The following is a 14,444-nucleotide window of genomic DNA, read 5'->3' on the forward strand; positions in this document are numbered from 1 at the left end:
TTTCCGCCCTGTCCCCTTCTGCAGGGTCAATACACCCAAAGTGGATCAGTTACATCAGCTGCTGGAAGGGTTTTGTTTCTCCCATCTTTGAGCATCCTGACGGACATTGGATGTGAGTAGATCCCAACGCCCCTACTTTGTGCAGGTCTGAAATACTCCCCAGGACAGCGCTTGATCCTTTACCCGCCTCCTCTGCAAAACTAACCCCAAAATGTGTTTTATTTGCTATGCAAAACATGCAGTCAAGTACACAACAAAAGAGAATGTCTGGTTGTGTTTGCATGCACCCCACGATGCCGACACCTCCGCAAACACCACCTTCCTCCTCTCGTCCTTTGCACAGCAGGCCCTGATGCGACACAGTAAATTAGAGCAGGGAAACGATCCAGTTTTTTGGGGAAAAGGCTACGTTTTGGTTTTTGGCACCGTTTTTTCCCTTTCCTTTTGGCAGGATCAGCTCCCCGGTCTGGTTCACAGCGGGCCTTGCAAACAGCTGTGCTGGCACAACCCAAGGAGAGGGAACAAACAGGGAAATGAGCTGGAAAGGCTCTGAAATGATAATGTTCCTGAAAATGGAACTTTATCTTAAATTAGGATAAGACACCAAGGGTGAAGAAGGGGATTGCTCGAGGCAGAGGAGCAGAAATCGCCGCTCTTCCCGCACCATCTTTGGGCCATTTGGCCTCACTCCAGCCTAAGAATGGGCAAGTTTTGTTCTCAGTTTTGCTGAGCAGCAGATTTTGTAAGTGGTTGCATGTGTCTGGGAAATGCTTTGCCTACTGCTGATTCTCCACATTAGGATAAAACCATCCAAAATGCCCTGACGGTGATATACCAGATGTTTGGAAGCAAAGAGCCTGACTCTAGAGGGGTGACATTTCTCATGTTTGTCCTTAAGTAATTTTCGTGTAATGAGAGCACTTGAGCACATGAAGATGGGAAGAAAGTGGCTGAAGCAGTGGGTGATGGCAGCACATCCCTCCCCTTCCTTCGGTGGCTGCATGGATTATGAATTCCTCAAGGAGGGGATTTGTAATTAAAACACACACCAGGCATTTTGCAAACACACGGTCCGTGGCAGCTCCAAGAACACGCGCTCAAGCCCAACAAAGCATTTAAGCCTGAGTTTAACTTTCAGATACACGCGTTGACCCGTTGATCTGATGAACACTTGCTCTATAACTACGGGTCCGCCGCAGTCACGTCTCCATCGCAGCTGGTTGCCCTTGGTTCCCTTTACAGCAAGTAGCAAGAAGTGAGCATGGTTAGAATGCGATTTTCTGAATTGCTTTGAATTTTCTTTGAAATGAGGTGTCGCTTTTTCGCGTGGGTTGGGGAGCGAAGATGGGATTATCCATGGCAAATGTCTGTCTCTAGGCAAGGTGAGCACATCCCGGACTGTCTGGGGTGATTTTATGGGCAGGCAGATCAATCTGTAAGCACCCTTGATAGGTTTTTACACCCAGTAGCGCAGAATCCCAGAATGTCAGGGGTTGGAAGGGCCCTGGAAAGCTCATCCAGTGCAATCCCCCCATGGAGCAGGAACACCCAGCTGAGGTTCCACAGGAAGGTGTCCAGGCGGGTTTGAATGTCTGCAGAGAAGGAGACTCCACACCCTCCCTGGGCAGCCTGGGCCAGGCTCTGACACCCTCACTGAGAGGAAGTTTCTCCTCAAATTTAAGTGGAATCTCCTGTGTTCCAGTTTGAACCCATTACCCCTTGTCCTGTCACTGATTGTCACTGAGAAGAGCCTGGCTCCATCCTCCTGACACTCACCCTTTATATATCTGTAAACATGAATGAGTCCCCCCTCAGTCTCCTCTCCTCCAGCTCCAGAGCCCCAGCTCCCTCAGCCTTTCCTCACACGGGAGATGCTCCACTCCCTTCAGCATCTTTGTTGCCCTGCGCTGGACTCTCTCCAGCAGTTCCCTGTCCTTCTGGAACTGAGGGGCCACAACTGGACACAATATTCCAGGTGTGGTCTCCCCAGGGCAGAGCAGAGGGGCAGAAGAACCTCTGATCCAGTATTAACTGGATTATGGGGCTGAATTAATTCCGTAATTCCTCCATCCCTAATGTCCGAACGCGCTGCGATGTGTGAAATCTTCCCCAGTACCGCTCCGTATGGCAGAGAAAGCATCTTAAAATACCAGCCGGTACTGGAAGGCGCTGGTCCTGCCCGCACTTTCCACTGTTGACTCAACGGGTTTATTTTGATCGGCCATTTCACTTTTTCCCGGAGGCGCTTTTAATCTTCGCACTGTAACCTTTAAAGATATAGGTTTTAGTGGCCTCTGTAATGATTTTCGTTGCCTGAATGTGGATGCCTTGAGTTGCTCCGAGTAAAGAGATTAATTCAATTTTCCTAAACTGGAAATGGACTGAAAAACCGAAAGGCTTCATTGACTTTCTTTGCTTGGTTCTTGAAGTGTTAGTGAAACAATCGATGGAGGTGAACTTCGCCAGCAGAAACCAGCGTTCGCACTTCCAGGGACACAAGCTCAGGAAGATGTGAATAAACATTTTTAAGAAGTGTTTTTGGCTGTTAGACTTGGCCAGAGCACATTCCTACTCTGCATTAACATCGGGATATATCCTCCTGGAAAGGAATTACAAACAAATTCCTCATTTATGCCTGAGGTGACAGTTTTTTGCTGATAGGTGCTTTCTTGAGACTAATAAGTTTTGAATGTCGGTGGGTAAAAAAAAATCAAAGTAATTACTTTGTGTTCCCAAGCTCCTTATTTGTGGAGGTGCATGTGTGTTTATCTCTCTCTGTCATGCTGCATTGCTAATGGTAATTAAAGGGAAGGGATTTTTTTCTTGTTAGAAGTTTTTCTTCTTAATTTCTGCCTTTAGTGACTTTGGCCTCCGTGTCGATACTTAAACCACTGACCAGGTACTTGTAGAACTGCAGTTGCTTTAGTATAAGGTGTAAGTTTAGGAAACTTAGCCTGTCCAGCTGGAGTTGGATTGTTTTGTTTGTTCAGGTCTGCAGTACATAGAGTGGGTGTTCGATTTATTTGCAGACCAGGTTTTGAAAGCATATTCTATGAGAGCAAGTCCTGCTATTCACCATCATCTTAGAATCATAGAATCGTTTTAGATCCAGAAGACCCTCAAGATCATCAAGTCCAACTGTTAGCCCAGCACTCCCTAAAGACCATCTCCCTAAGAACCTCATCTATGTGTCTTTTAAACCCCTCCAGGGTTGGAGACTCCACCTCTGCCCTGGGCAGCCTGTTCCAACGCCAGGTCTCAGTCTGGACCAGGAGACCAAAACTGCAGCCCCAGCAGCGTGTCCAGAAACTGCCCAGGTTAATACAGTCTTTCTTATCCCACAAAAATATGAAGATGAATGTAAAAGCTCATTTCCAGGTCCACATAAGGCATCAAACACTTGTGCTACACCACTGGCTTTAGCCAGGAAGAGGCCTGGCAGATTTTTGCATGCCTGGAGAGCAGCTTTATTTGTTTCCTTGCTTTAAAAATGCTATAGGACCATTTTAGCAACACTCTTTTCTGACTCAAGCCCAAGGACCTTCTCCTCCTGAGTTCACTTGGTCCCCTGCACTTCCACAGCCTCAGGTACGGAAATCATATCAAGCATCATACGAGAGGAAACGGCCTCAGGTTGCACCAGGGGAGGTTGAGATTGGATCTGGGGCACAATTTCTTCCCCAAAGGGCTGTGGGGCATTGGAACAGGCTGCCCAGGGCAGTGCTGGAGTCACCATCCCTGGAGGGTGGGACAGATGGAGATGAGGTTCTCAGGGACATGGGGCAGTGACGGTGTTGGGCTGACAGTTGGACTCAATGATCTTGAGGGTCTTCTCCAACCAAAACGATTCTGTGACTCTGAGGCACTGGGCTGTGGCTGTGACCGCACTGGGACAGTGAGGCAGGAGGGTGATGGGTGATCTGAGCAGAGCCATGAAAGGTGGAGTGAAAACATGCATTTTACAGCATCCCTCCTGAAACAGGTGCTGTATTTATGGTGCTGAGCAGTGCTGGGCATGGCTTAGTGGGTTAAAATAGGAGAGACCTACATGGCACTGGTTGGAGAAACAGCGGCTGGAGTTGAAGGCAGGGTGGCCATGCAAGCCTGGAGGATGAACGGTTGGTAGTAACCATCTTACTCGAGGAGTCTCCAAGGTTCTGTTGAGCTTTGTGGGAGGCCATGAACACAGCTTTGTACCCATGGATGTGGAATAACATCTCTAGCTGGATTTCTTGACGTATTTAAATTGCAATTCAGTCTCTTAATAGTTTTTTGTGATCGTTGCTGTTTTGCAAGTGATCACTGCCCAGGGTGAAGCAAGGAAGGAGAAGGTGGAACACAGTTGCATTTGCTTTTAGTTTAAGTTTGTTGGTTGGTTGGTTTTATCTTTTCCTCTACAGTAGCGAAGAGTGGTACCTACCAGCACAAGGTATGGGCTTCAGTGGATCATCTGCTCTCTTTGGAGCAACATCTCCCATTCTCACCTGTGAGCCATTAGAGCTGGCTGGTGTTATGGGGAAGCCCTGCCAAGGTGAGGTGGAAGTGATAGGAGCAGAAAGGCCTTTTAAACACTCTTTAATTCTCCAACCAGGTGGGGATATAACAAGCAAATCCTGTAGATTCTGAAGGGCTACATCTTTTAGTTTCTGAAGGGATACGTCTTATAGTTCCTAAAGGGTCAAATAAGTGTGGAGTCTTACATCTGGGTAGGAACAACCCCAGGTTCCAGTATAAGTTGGGGAATGACCTATTATAGCAGTGTAGGGGAAAGGGAGCTGGGGGTCCTGGGGACAGCAGGGTGACCATGAGCCAGCACTGGGCCCTTGTGGCCAGGAAGGCCAATGGTACCTGGGGTGGGTTAGAAGGGGGTGGTCAGTAGGTCAGAGAGGTTCTCCTGCCCCTCTGCTCTGCCCTGGGGAGACCACACCTGGAATATTGTGTCCAGTTGTGGCCCCTCAGCTCCAGAAGGACAGGGAACTGCTGGAGAGAGTCCAGCGCAGGGCAACAAAGATGCTGAAGGGAGTGGAGCATCTCCCGTGTGAGGAAAGGCTGAGGGAGCTGGGGCTCTGGAGCTGGAGAAGAGGAGACTGAGGGGTGACCTCATTCATGGTTACAGATATAGAAAGGGTGAGTGTCAGGAGGATGGAGCCAGGCTCTTCTGGGTGACAACCAATGGTAGGACAAGGGGTAATGGGTTCAAACCAAAACACAAGAGGTTCCACTTAAATTTGAGAAGAAACTTCTTCATGGTAAGGGTGTCAGAGCCTGGCCCAGGCTGCCCAGGGAGGTTGTGGAGTCTCCTTCTCTGCAGACATTCAAACCCGCCTGGACCCCTTCCTGTGGAACCTCAGCTGGGTGTTCCTGCTCCATGGGGGGATTGCACTGGATGAGCTTTTCAGGTCCCTTCCAACCCCTGACATTCTGGGATTCTGTGAAATAACATCGTTGAGTTAGTTCTGGTTTGAAATGTCTCAGTTGTCAAGTCTTGGGCTGCTTTGATCGACGCTGTTCAAACAAGACCAAAATTTAACCCTGGACTCTCGTTTGAGCCTGAATAAACACCCAGAGTCACCCCACAGGAACAGGTCCCCCTGTGAGTGTACAGGGATGTGAAGTCCGTGTCTTTGCTCTCACAACACCTGCTTGGAGCTACTGTTTGATCTAGAAATTGCTTTCTGCTCCCGTGATTAAAGGTGGGCTCTGCCTGCACTCACTTTGTGTGCTGAAGGTGCGGGACCCTGCTGGGAGCTTCGCCTTAAATGCTTGGCAAACAGAGCTGTTAGAGGAAGGACAGATTTTTTAAGAAGAGGAGTTGGCATGACACACAAAACAAAATAAAGGCAAAGAAAGGGAGAACCATCAGTGTGTGAAGAACAACCATCCCAGGCATTTGTGTGCAGCTGAAATAAAGGTAAATATCAGATTGTCAGCTTGAAGTGCATCTCTATTGCCTCGCTCCAGCCTGCAAATGGAAGCAATTAGAAAAATGTCCTGCCTTTTTCACAGTAGGCTGCATCTTTCTAGCACGAGCCCCACAGATAGGAAGACACATGCAAGTCCTTAAGTAGCAGATTGGTTTACCCTGTCAGTCAGATCTCATTAGGAACCGCAGTGCTTCATACCCAGTGATCTGCGAGGAAATAACAGATACCGGTGCTGCGCGATACGATTTTAAGAGTCGTTGCTCATCACTTTTCTATGCGCTAACGTCATATCTCTCGCAGAGGTCTCGCTTTTAATTAGATTGAGCTGGGGAGTGGAGGATTTCAACCTGCTGATTCAATGGCGTCCGGGAAGCAGAAATGTTTCGCTTGGAAGGTGTAGGAGCAATTAGGGTACGGCTGGTAGGGTGTAAAATATCAGTGCAAGGACAAGGGGGACAGGTGAGGACCTGGTTCTGGGAATGGGGCTTTCAAGATCACAGCTGAGAACAGGAGAGAGGAGCAGGGGGTAGCAATGGCCTGGGGCCAGTTCCTGCTACAATATAGGAGGGAAAATGAGTGAAGGACAAAAATATGACACTCGAGAGGACCAACAGGGTCAACCCATGACATAGTGTTAGGGCAGAGCAAGAGACCTGGACAGTATGGTCCAGGGCAGGTATAGCCAAGGAACAGTACCGAAGAGCTGGCCAATTTCTATAATGTCCCTTAATGTCCTTAAGCTGAAAGAGAGGAGATTCAGGGTGAACATGAGGAAGAAATTGTTGGCCCTGAGGGTGGTGAGAGCCTGGCCCAGGTTGGCCAGAGAGGTGGTGGCTGAACCATCCCTGGAGACATCCCAGGCCACGCTGGACGGGGCTCTGAGCAACCTGAGCTGGTGAAGATGTCCCTGCTCATGGCAGCGGGGGGAACTGAGTGACCTTTGGATGTCCCTTCAACCCAAACTATTTTGTGATTCCCTGATTCTATGATCTCCTGTCTCTTGGATATAATCAAATTCATTCATGCTCCATGGAGCCAGTTGCCTTTCGGGCAAGTTGCCATCCCCCATTTTCTGACCTATGGCCATGGAGGGGCAGCTCCACATCGTCTTCTTTTTTCCACCCCACTTTCTTCCCTCCTCAAGCGCATGCAGCAGCATCCTGGTTTGGATATTCAGCCACCCCAGTGTTTTTCACCATGAGCTTTTCCAGAAGAGTCAGGGACCATCTGCATTGAATACAATTGTCACAACTACCCTGACTTCCATCCTTGAATGCGATGAAAACGCTGCCCCAAAAGAGAAGCCGTGATCTTTACAGCTAAATCACTAAAAAAAACATAGTAAACTGAGAGATGATTCTTCAGCTGCAGAAGGCAACCGGCTCCAGGGCACAAAACCACACAGTGGGAATGGGGAATGCAGATCAGGTAATTCCTGTCCATCCGAGGTGGATCCTCTGGTGAGGCTGACATTAAAAATTCTGACTCAAATGCAGGCAGCACGGAGTTAAGGAGGTGAATTATTGATGGAGCGCCAGTATTACCATATCTGACAGATGGAGACTGTCTGAGAACATTTTGCGGAGTGGCATCTGCACCGTGCCTGATTGGCGTCCCTGAACTTTCGCGCATCAGATGTGGAATATCAACACACAAACTCTGATGTAGCAATTAAATCTGTCCCGTAATGAACCTGGGCTTCATAGCCAAGAGAAATCCATATGCTCAGGTAAAGACCAGAAGCCTGGACTCTTGTATTTTAAGAAGATATTAAAATAATTACATCCAGACCACTGTGTTTGAATATACACATATGATGTCAACGTATACAATTCTGTATCGCTTTCGGGAAATGGTCTGCAGCGTGTAATCTCTTGCTGGGATTTTATTGAAGGCTGTAAAGCTTGCCTTGTACTTGCCAATTTGTATTCCAGATCTGAGATCAAATAATATAGAAGGGATATAAAATTCAGATGATGTCTCGCATCACCTAAGTACATTAACATCTAAAGCCGAAGTCAGCCTCTCAAGTGCATCCAGAAGCCGTATATCAGATACGTATTCCACATTGTCATGTGTGCAAAAACAAAGGGAAGAAGAGGCACAAATAGTAGCAAGTTTTATGCTTTCATGAAGAACAGCTTGTATTATGGAGCAGCAATATGTAAAATATGTCTTTTTTAATAAGATTCAGTGCATTCGTATTCCAGGTTGTTTTCTTAAGCCCAACGCAGTTTGGAAAACGATTGTAATTTTTCGCCATCCGTTAACTGTTTGATGCGCTGTGTGAAATTCGTCCTTCCTTCCCTTGTGGCATTCAAATGTGCAGATTCTGAGGATCATCAGGAAAATGTCCTTTTTGTCCCTGGAGGGGGGACAGGTGGGCACCAGTGGGCAAGTTGACCTGGGGAGATGACTCGGTGAGCGTCAGCGTGGAGATGGTTGTTACTGGGTTGTAGCCATCCCGTTGCACACACAAAGGACTTCACCCTGACCCCGTAAGCTCAAAGAACATTCATTTTCTCAACTGCAAAGCAGTCTGTTGAGGAAAAAGGGAGAGTTCCATACATGGTGTCTCTAAAGTGCATTGAGATGTAGAAAAGGGAATCATAGGATCATTTTGGTTGGAAAAGGACTTTAGGATGATCAAGTCCAGCCATTAACCCAACACTGTCACTGCCCCATGTCCCTGAGAACCTCATCTCCATCTGTCCAACCCTCCAGGGATGGTGACTCCAGCACTGCCCTGGGCAGCCTGTTCCAATGCCCCACAGCCCTTTGGGGAAGAAATTGTTCCCCAGATCCAACCTCAACCTCCCCTGGTGCAACTTGAGGCCATTTCCTCTCATCCCATCACTTGTTACTTGGGAGAAGAGACCAACCTCCCCTTGCTCCAAGCTCCTCTCAGGCAGTTGTAGTTTAACAGTTGTAGAAGTTTAATAAATTAATTAAAAAGACCTATCAGTTCAGTTCTAACAGCAGAGTTCTTGTTGGTAGTCCGGAGGTTTTGTACAGTTAATGGATGCATTTTTGGAATGAGATAAAAATAGTGGTTCAGAGCGATTTCCCTGCTTTTGATGGCCATCAACTACTCTGCAGTTCAGAAGCAACGCTGGGATTCTCTTCTCACTCTATAGGGACCAACTTTGTTTCCAAGGAGCAGTGAGCAAAGGGATGTGTCTCCAAGATGCTCCATCCATAGGACAAGCATCCTGGTTTTTACCTGCAGTGGAGAATGGAGATAGAAACCACATCTATGGCTGTGGGTCTTATCCTGCCTTGGTAACGTTGTTATTACAAATGCTAAGGGTTTGTGCTGCCTGGCAAAAATTATTGTAGCATAGATCTGTTAGCTTGAAAAGATGAGATCATTGGAGCTAAAATTTCAAGGCCAGGCTGGACGGGGCTCTGAGAAACCAGGTCTAGTGGAAGATGCCCCTGCCCATGGCAGAGAGGTAGAAATAGATGATCTTTAAGGTCCCTTCCAACCCAAACCATTCTGCGATTGTATCAAATTTCACCAAGAATGACCAGAAGAGGCCACAGTTGTGCTGCACACAGCAGTCAGGACTTGCTCTGGCTTTAGATGAATGTTCTTTCAGGAGCTGTATTTTTTAAAAGAAGCAATTAGAAGTGGGCATCTTGCTTTGTCTACTACAACACTACCTTAGAGAGGCAATGGCTTCCCTCTCTAAATACGTCTTTTGCCCTAAATATTAATACATTAGAGAGGGAAAAGCAATTTCAACCTAAAATATTGCTGTGAGAGCAAATGGGTCGTAGATGGCCATAAGTGCCTACAGACCTGAAGGGTTCTATGCATCAGGAGAAGTATTGAGAACTGGCATATTAGGTGTGATGAAACGTTAACCTGGCCAGTGGCCAACACGGAACACATGGGGAGAAGCGTTGAAGCTCTTAAGCATTAACTCCTTAATCCAAGAGACCCCCAGTTCCACGTTGATGTCCGTACTTACGGCCATCTGAAAATTTGGCATTGAATCCATCCTGTATGCCTATTTTTTTTAATAATAAACAACCTCCACGAGGCACTTCAACCCAATATAACTATTGTAGCGCAGGATGAATTGACTTCACCCCATTTCTTCTCCATTCCTTGGTAGGAGATCATGGTCTTGGTGGTGGTGGTAACTGATGACAATGAGCCAGTGCGTAGGGTTTGCTGGTTTCCTCCTGGTTTGGAGAGGTCTACGCGTAATCCTGAGCACTCCAGGGTCTGTAGGTTGTTTCACCATCCTCGGAGATTTCTAGATTAGCACAAGGTAATGACACTAATGGTGTTATCAGAAGAAACAGAATCACTAGATAGTTTGGGTTGGAAGGGACCTTCAAAACTCATCCAGTCCAACCCCTGCCATGAGCAGGGACATCTTCTCCAGCTCAGGTTGCTCAGAGCGATAGTGCCACAAGGCAAGTGAATCCAGTAAAAGGCTTTTCCATGAGAAACAGCAAAAAAAAAAACATGACAGCAAACCAAATTTGGTGTCAGCATGTCCACAAAAAGTCTCAATTCCCTAATTTCTGAAGCCACTGCAACATTCAAGCCAAACAAACAAAGGTAACCCGAAGAAAACATCAACTGGAGTTGTCAACAATTTGGGGCCGTTTGTCTGAATCCAGCAAGTGTTTCAAAGCTTCTTTGAAGCATCAAGGGCCGACCACAACCTACAACAGGCAGACTTGGACTTGATGGGCCTTGTAGGTTCCTACCATAGTTCGCATGTCGCAACCAAGCAGATCCCATCAGATACGTCCTTCACCCATCAGTAGCTGCCAAATATTCCCGGTTTTATTAAAAATCACCAAACTTGCACCACTGAGCATCTCCCCAATTACAGCGCTGGGGTTTCATAGCCCGTTCCAAGCCACTTGATCCTAAATAAGGCTGTTTTCTCTGTTAAATCCCAAAGGGTAGCTCAAATTGTATCATTTTTTGCTGACTGGAGCAATCTTTGCATCGAACTGCTGACTCGCTCTTCTTTCGGGCCACATTCATTTCCAGGTTTCCTCTCATTTATGCACAAGGCAAGAGGAAAAATTGCTTAATATTCTTTATAAACTGGCATATGGTATAGATAATTTTTTTTCCTTTTTTACTATATGCAGTAAAAATGCAAATGCGTGTGGTTTATTTGCAAATGTTGGCATTAATAACTGATATTTAAGCGGGCCGGATTAGCACTTTTACTGATATACTAAAAAGATTTTTTCCAATCGTTTGCACACTCAAAATCAATTTTAATACAACATGTAAATTGAATTTAATTTTTTTCTATAAAGTTGCATTTATCTGCTTGAACCATTAAATTTACTATTTAATATGTACTTTCCAGCTCACTTGGTTAGAATTTCATTGCTCTTTATCTGTATAAATTTAATTAGCCTTGATATCATCAGTATATTATAGAACTAATTAAAGATTTAGATAAGTGCTGAGGGTGCTTGTTTAATACTCTATAAAGTTCCATTCAGAGAGTGAGAAATTCCACCCTTCATTATATCAGCCAGCATGGAGCTACATGGAGTGTCTCAGACATTGTTTTTGAAAAATTATTTAATGGGCTTTAATGGATTTATTTTTCCTTTGAAAAGCCGTGTAATTAGTGCCTATCGCTGTTGTTCGGGGAATGGTTGTTAAGTGACGTGTGTACGTGTCCCCTCCACCACGGTGACATCGCCTGACGCACCGAGATCCCCAAACACCACGTGTTCCGCGTTGGCCAAGTCGCAAGTGACAAAGCACAGAGGAAGGAAAAAGGAAATAAGAAGGAAATATTAATAAGAAAGTAGTTGATAAGGTAGAGCTCAGCGGGTACCGGGATGAAAAGGAGGAGAGAGAAAAGGAGAGATCTTTTTGAAGAGCAGTTACGTTCTACACATACCTCGCCTTTTCCTTCGTTAATAAGCTCCGTGTTTTACAGGTGATTTTTCATCTGTGTTTTACAAAGAGGTTCTCAGTAGAGGGAAAAGCAAGTGCTTTGGTGACACAGAGCTGCACACAGCACCCAAAGGGGTTGGCTGTTGTTTCTTCTTTCCAAAACTGGCCATTAAAACAAAGCTGCTCAATCTCTATAGAGGCCAATGCGTAGGTGAGGTGGTTGGTCTGTAGGGTTTGCACGCTGTCTGTGGCTTAAGCTTTAAAAAGGAAAGTAATTGGTTTTTGTAATTTGTTTTTCTTTAATTAGAAGACTGTACTATTTATCCTTTTGAATACATCCATTTTTCTTGGCAGGCTCTATAACCTGATCAGAGTTCAAAGAATCATAGAATCATTGTTTTGGTTGGAAAAGACCCTCAAGATCATCGAGTCCAACTGTTAACCCAACCCTGGCACTGCCCCATGTCCCTGAGAAGCCCATCTCTGTCTGTCCAACCCTCCAGGGATGGTGACTCCAGCACTGCCCTGGGCAGCCTGTTCCAATGCCCCACAGCCCTTTGGGGAAGAAATTGTTCCCACATCCAACCTCAACCTCCCCTGGTGCAACTTGAGGCCGTTTCCTCTGCTCCTGGCGCTTGTTCCTGGGGAGCAGAGCCCGACCCCCCCTGGCTCCAAGCTCCTTTCAGGCAGTTCAGAGATCAGAAGGTCTCCCCTCAGCTCCTGTTCTCCAGCTGAACCCCCCAGGTCCCTCAGCCACTCCCATCACACTTGTGCTCCAGCCCCTCACCAGCTCCGTTCCCTTCTCTCCACTCGCTCCAGCACCTCAAGGCCTTTCTTGGCGTGAGGGTCCCAAAACTGCCCCCAGTATTGGCGGTTTGGCCTCCCCAGGTCCCAGCACAGGGACGGTCACTGCCCTGGGCCTGCTGGCCACACCAGTGCTGGTCCCAGCCAGGATGCTGTGGCCTCTTGGCCACCTGGGCACACACTGGCTCATGTTCAGCCGCTGGCGCCAACACCCCCAGCTCCTTTTCCACCGGGCAGCTTTCCTGTTGCGATCCCAAAAGCAGGTATGTTACTGATCAATGTGCGAAGGCTTCACATCTCTGATACTGATTCCTACCTTGGACAAATTACTTAATTTTGATCTCAGTTCTTCCAGCTGTAATAAAGCTACTGCTATCCTTACATCAGAGCCCTGATTATTTATTAAGGGCTGTGATTTGCAGAGGTACCACGGGAGTGTGTAGCACCGTTACACCATAAATTCACTTTTATGTCTTTCTCTCATGTTTTATTTTTGTTCACAAACCGTTTCGCATCTTGGGTGTTTGCACATTGTAGCTTTTCAAGTGCTTTTTACTTTCTTGACACTCTTCTCCTGTAACAACACAGCTCAGAGGTATCTGTGCCTCCTGCCCCAAATTGCGCTGTGTGTTGCTGCATGTGGTGATGAGACATCGGCCTTTGGGCTTCAAAGATGCTCCTCTCATCTCTAGGATGAGGGAAAACAGCCTCAAGTTGTGCCAGGGAAGGTTCAGATTGGATATTGGGAAAAACTGATTCACAGAAAGGGTTGGAAGAGGCTGCCCAGGGCAATGGTGGAGTCACCATCCCTGGAGGGGTCCAAAAGATGCGTAGACGAGGTTCTTAGGGACATGGGTTAGTGCTGGAGTTGGGTTATGGTTGGGCTGGATCATCTTGAGGGTCTCTTCCAACCAAAATGATTCTGTGATTCTATTCCATAATTCTATGAATGAGGTGGTCTCTGGTGCACCTAGAAAAGATGTAGATCATAGCAGCAAGCTGACATTTTTGGCTGATCTACCCTCATTCTGGGTTCCCTCTACCATCCGTGAAGACAAATAGGTGCTTCTTGGCTACAGTTAATCTCACCATAGTCAGATGTGAGAGGTGTCCGTCTCTCAGCATGGTTTATAAGAGGAGCTGAGGTTGACTGGCACAGCAATAACATCTCTGACATGGACACCTAAACCTGCGTGAATTCCCCCAACGCACTTTGGGTTCTTCTGGAGGCAGAGAATGGGCATTACTGTGGTTGATCCCCAGGGCTGCTCCAGGTTAATTAAAAATCAAGAAAGAAATCTTCAGAAGTGGTGATCAGGTCACACATTCCCCTGTGGAATAGTGTCCTGAGGGTGATGATATTCTCTGGTGTGTTTTAGGGCTGTTTGCAGACTCTGGCTTTAAAATGCTGATCACTGACTCGTGTGTGCAAACATCATTGCAGTCTTCATGAGGTGGAGAAATTACAGTAATTGCTGGTTTATGTGCATTTTCCTTTGCTTGGTGTTTCAGGTTTTCAGAACTTGCTTTGCCAAATCCTGCGTGCTGGAGCTCCCCATGTGCTTCTCTTTTCGGTCAAGCCAGTCCCGAAAAGCCATTTATTCTGTATTACATGAACTGAAGCCACCTCTTCTTTTGCTATATCTTCCTATTTGCATTCACGCCCCTTGGCTGTGTATTTAAATATAATAGTTCCACCAAGATCTGCATGTGTGAAAATCGAGTCACTTTCTAACTGCAGCTTTGGTCTTTATTTTCATCTTCACTTAAATGCTCATTGTTCTGTCCTTTGCTTTTTGTCTAGATTTAGTCTGTAA

General features: G+C 46.6%; 1 protein-coding gene across 2 annotated transcripts in view; it reads left to right on the forward strand.

Moving 5' to 3' along the window:
• The window catches only part of EXOC4 (exocyst complex component 4), a 411,272-nt gene that overhangs the window by 388,136 nt on the left and 8,692 nt on the right, over nt 1-14,444 (forward strand). Inside the window, exon 18 of one of the 2 annotated variants that reach the window (XM_071803542.1) lies at nt 3,210-3,438. The exons of the other annotated variant lie outside the window; for it this stretch is intronic. Within the exon in view, the coding sequence (XP_071659643.1) occupies nt 3,210-3,423 (214 nt within the window). The 3' untranslated portion in view covers nt 3,424-3,438. Of the gene's footprint in view, nt 1-3,209; nt 3,439-14,444 lie in introns of those variants that run through there. 2 annotated transcript variants of the gene reach the window in all.

This window comes from Patagioenas fasciata, chromosome 1, assembly GCF_037038585.1.
Source record: "Patagioenas fasciata isolate bPatFas1 chromosome 1, bPatFas1.hap1, whole genome shotgun sequence".
NCBI lineage: Eukaryota > Metazoa > Chordata > Aves > Columbiformes > Columbidae > Patagioenas > Patagioenas fasciata.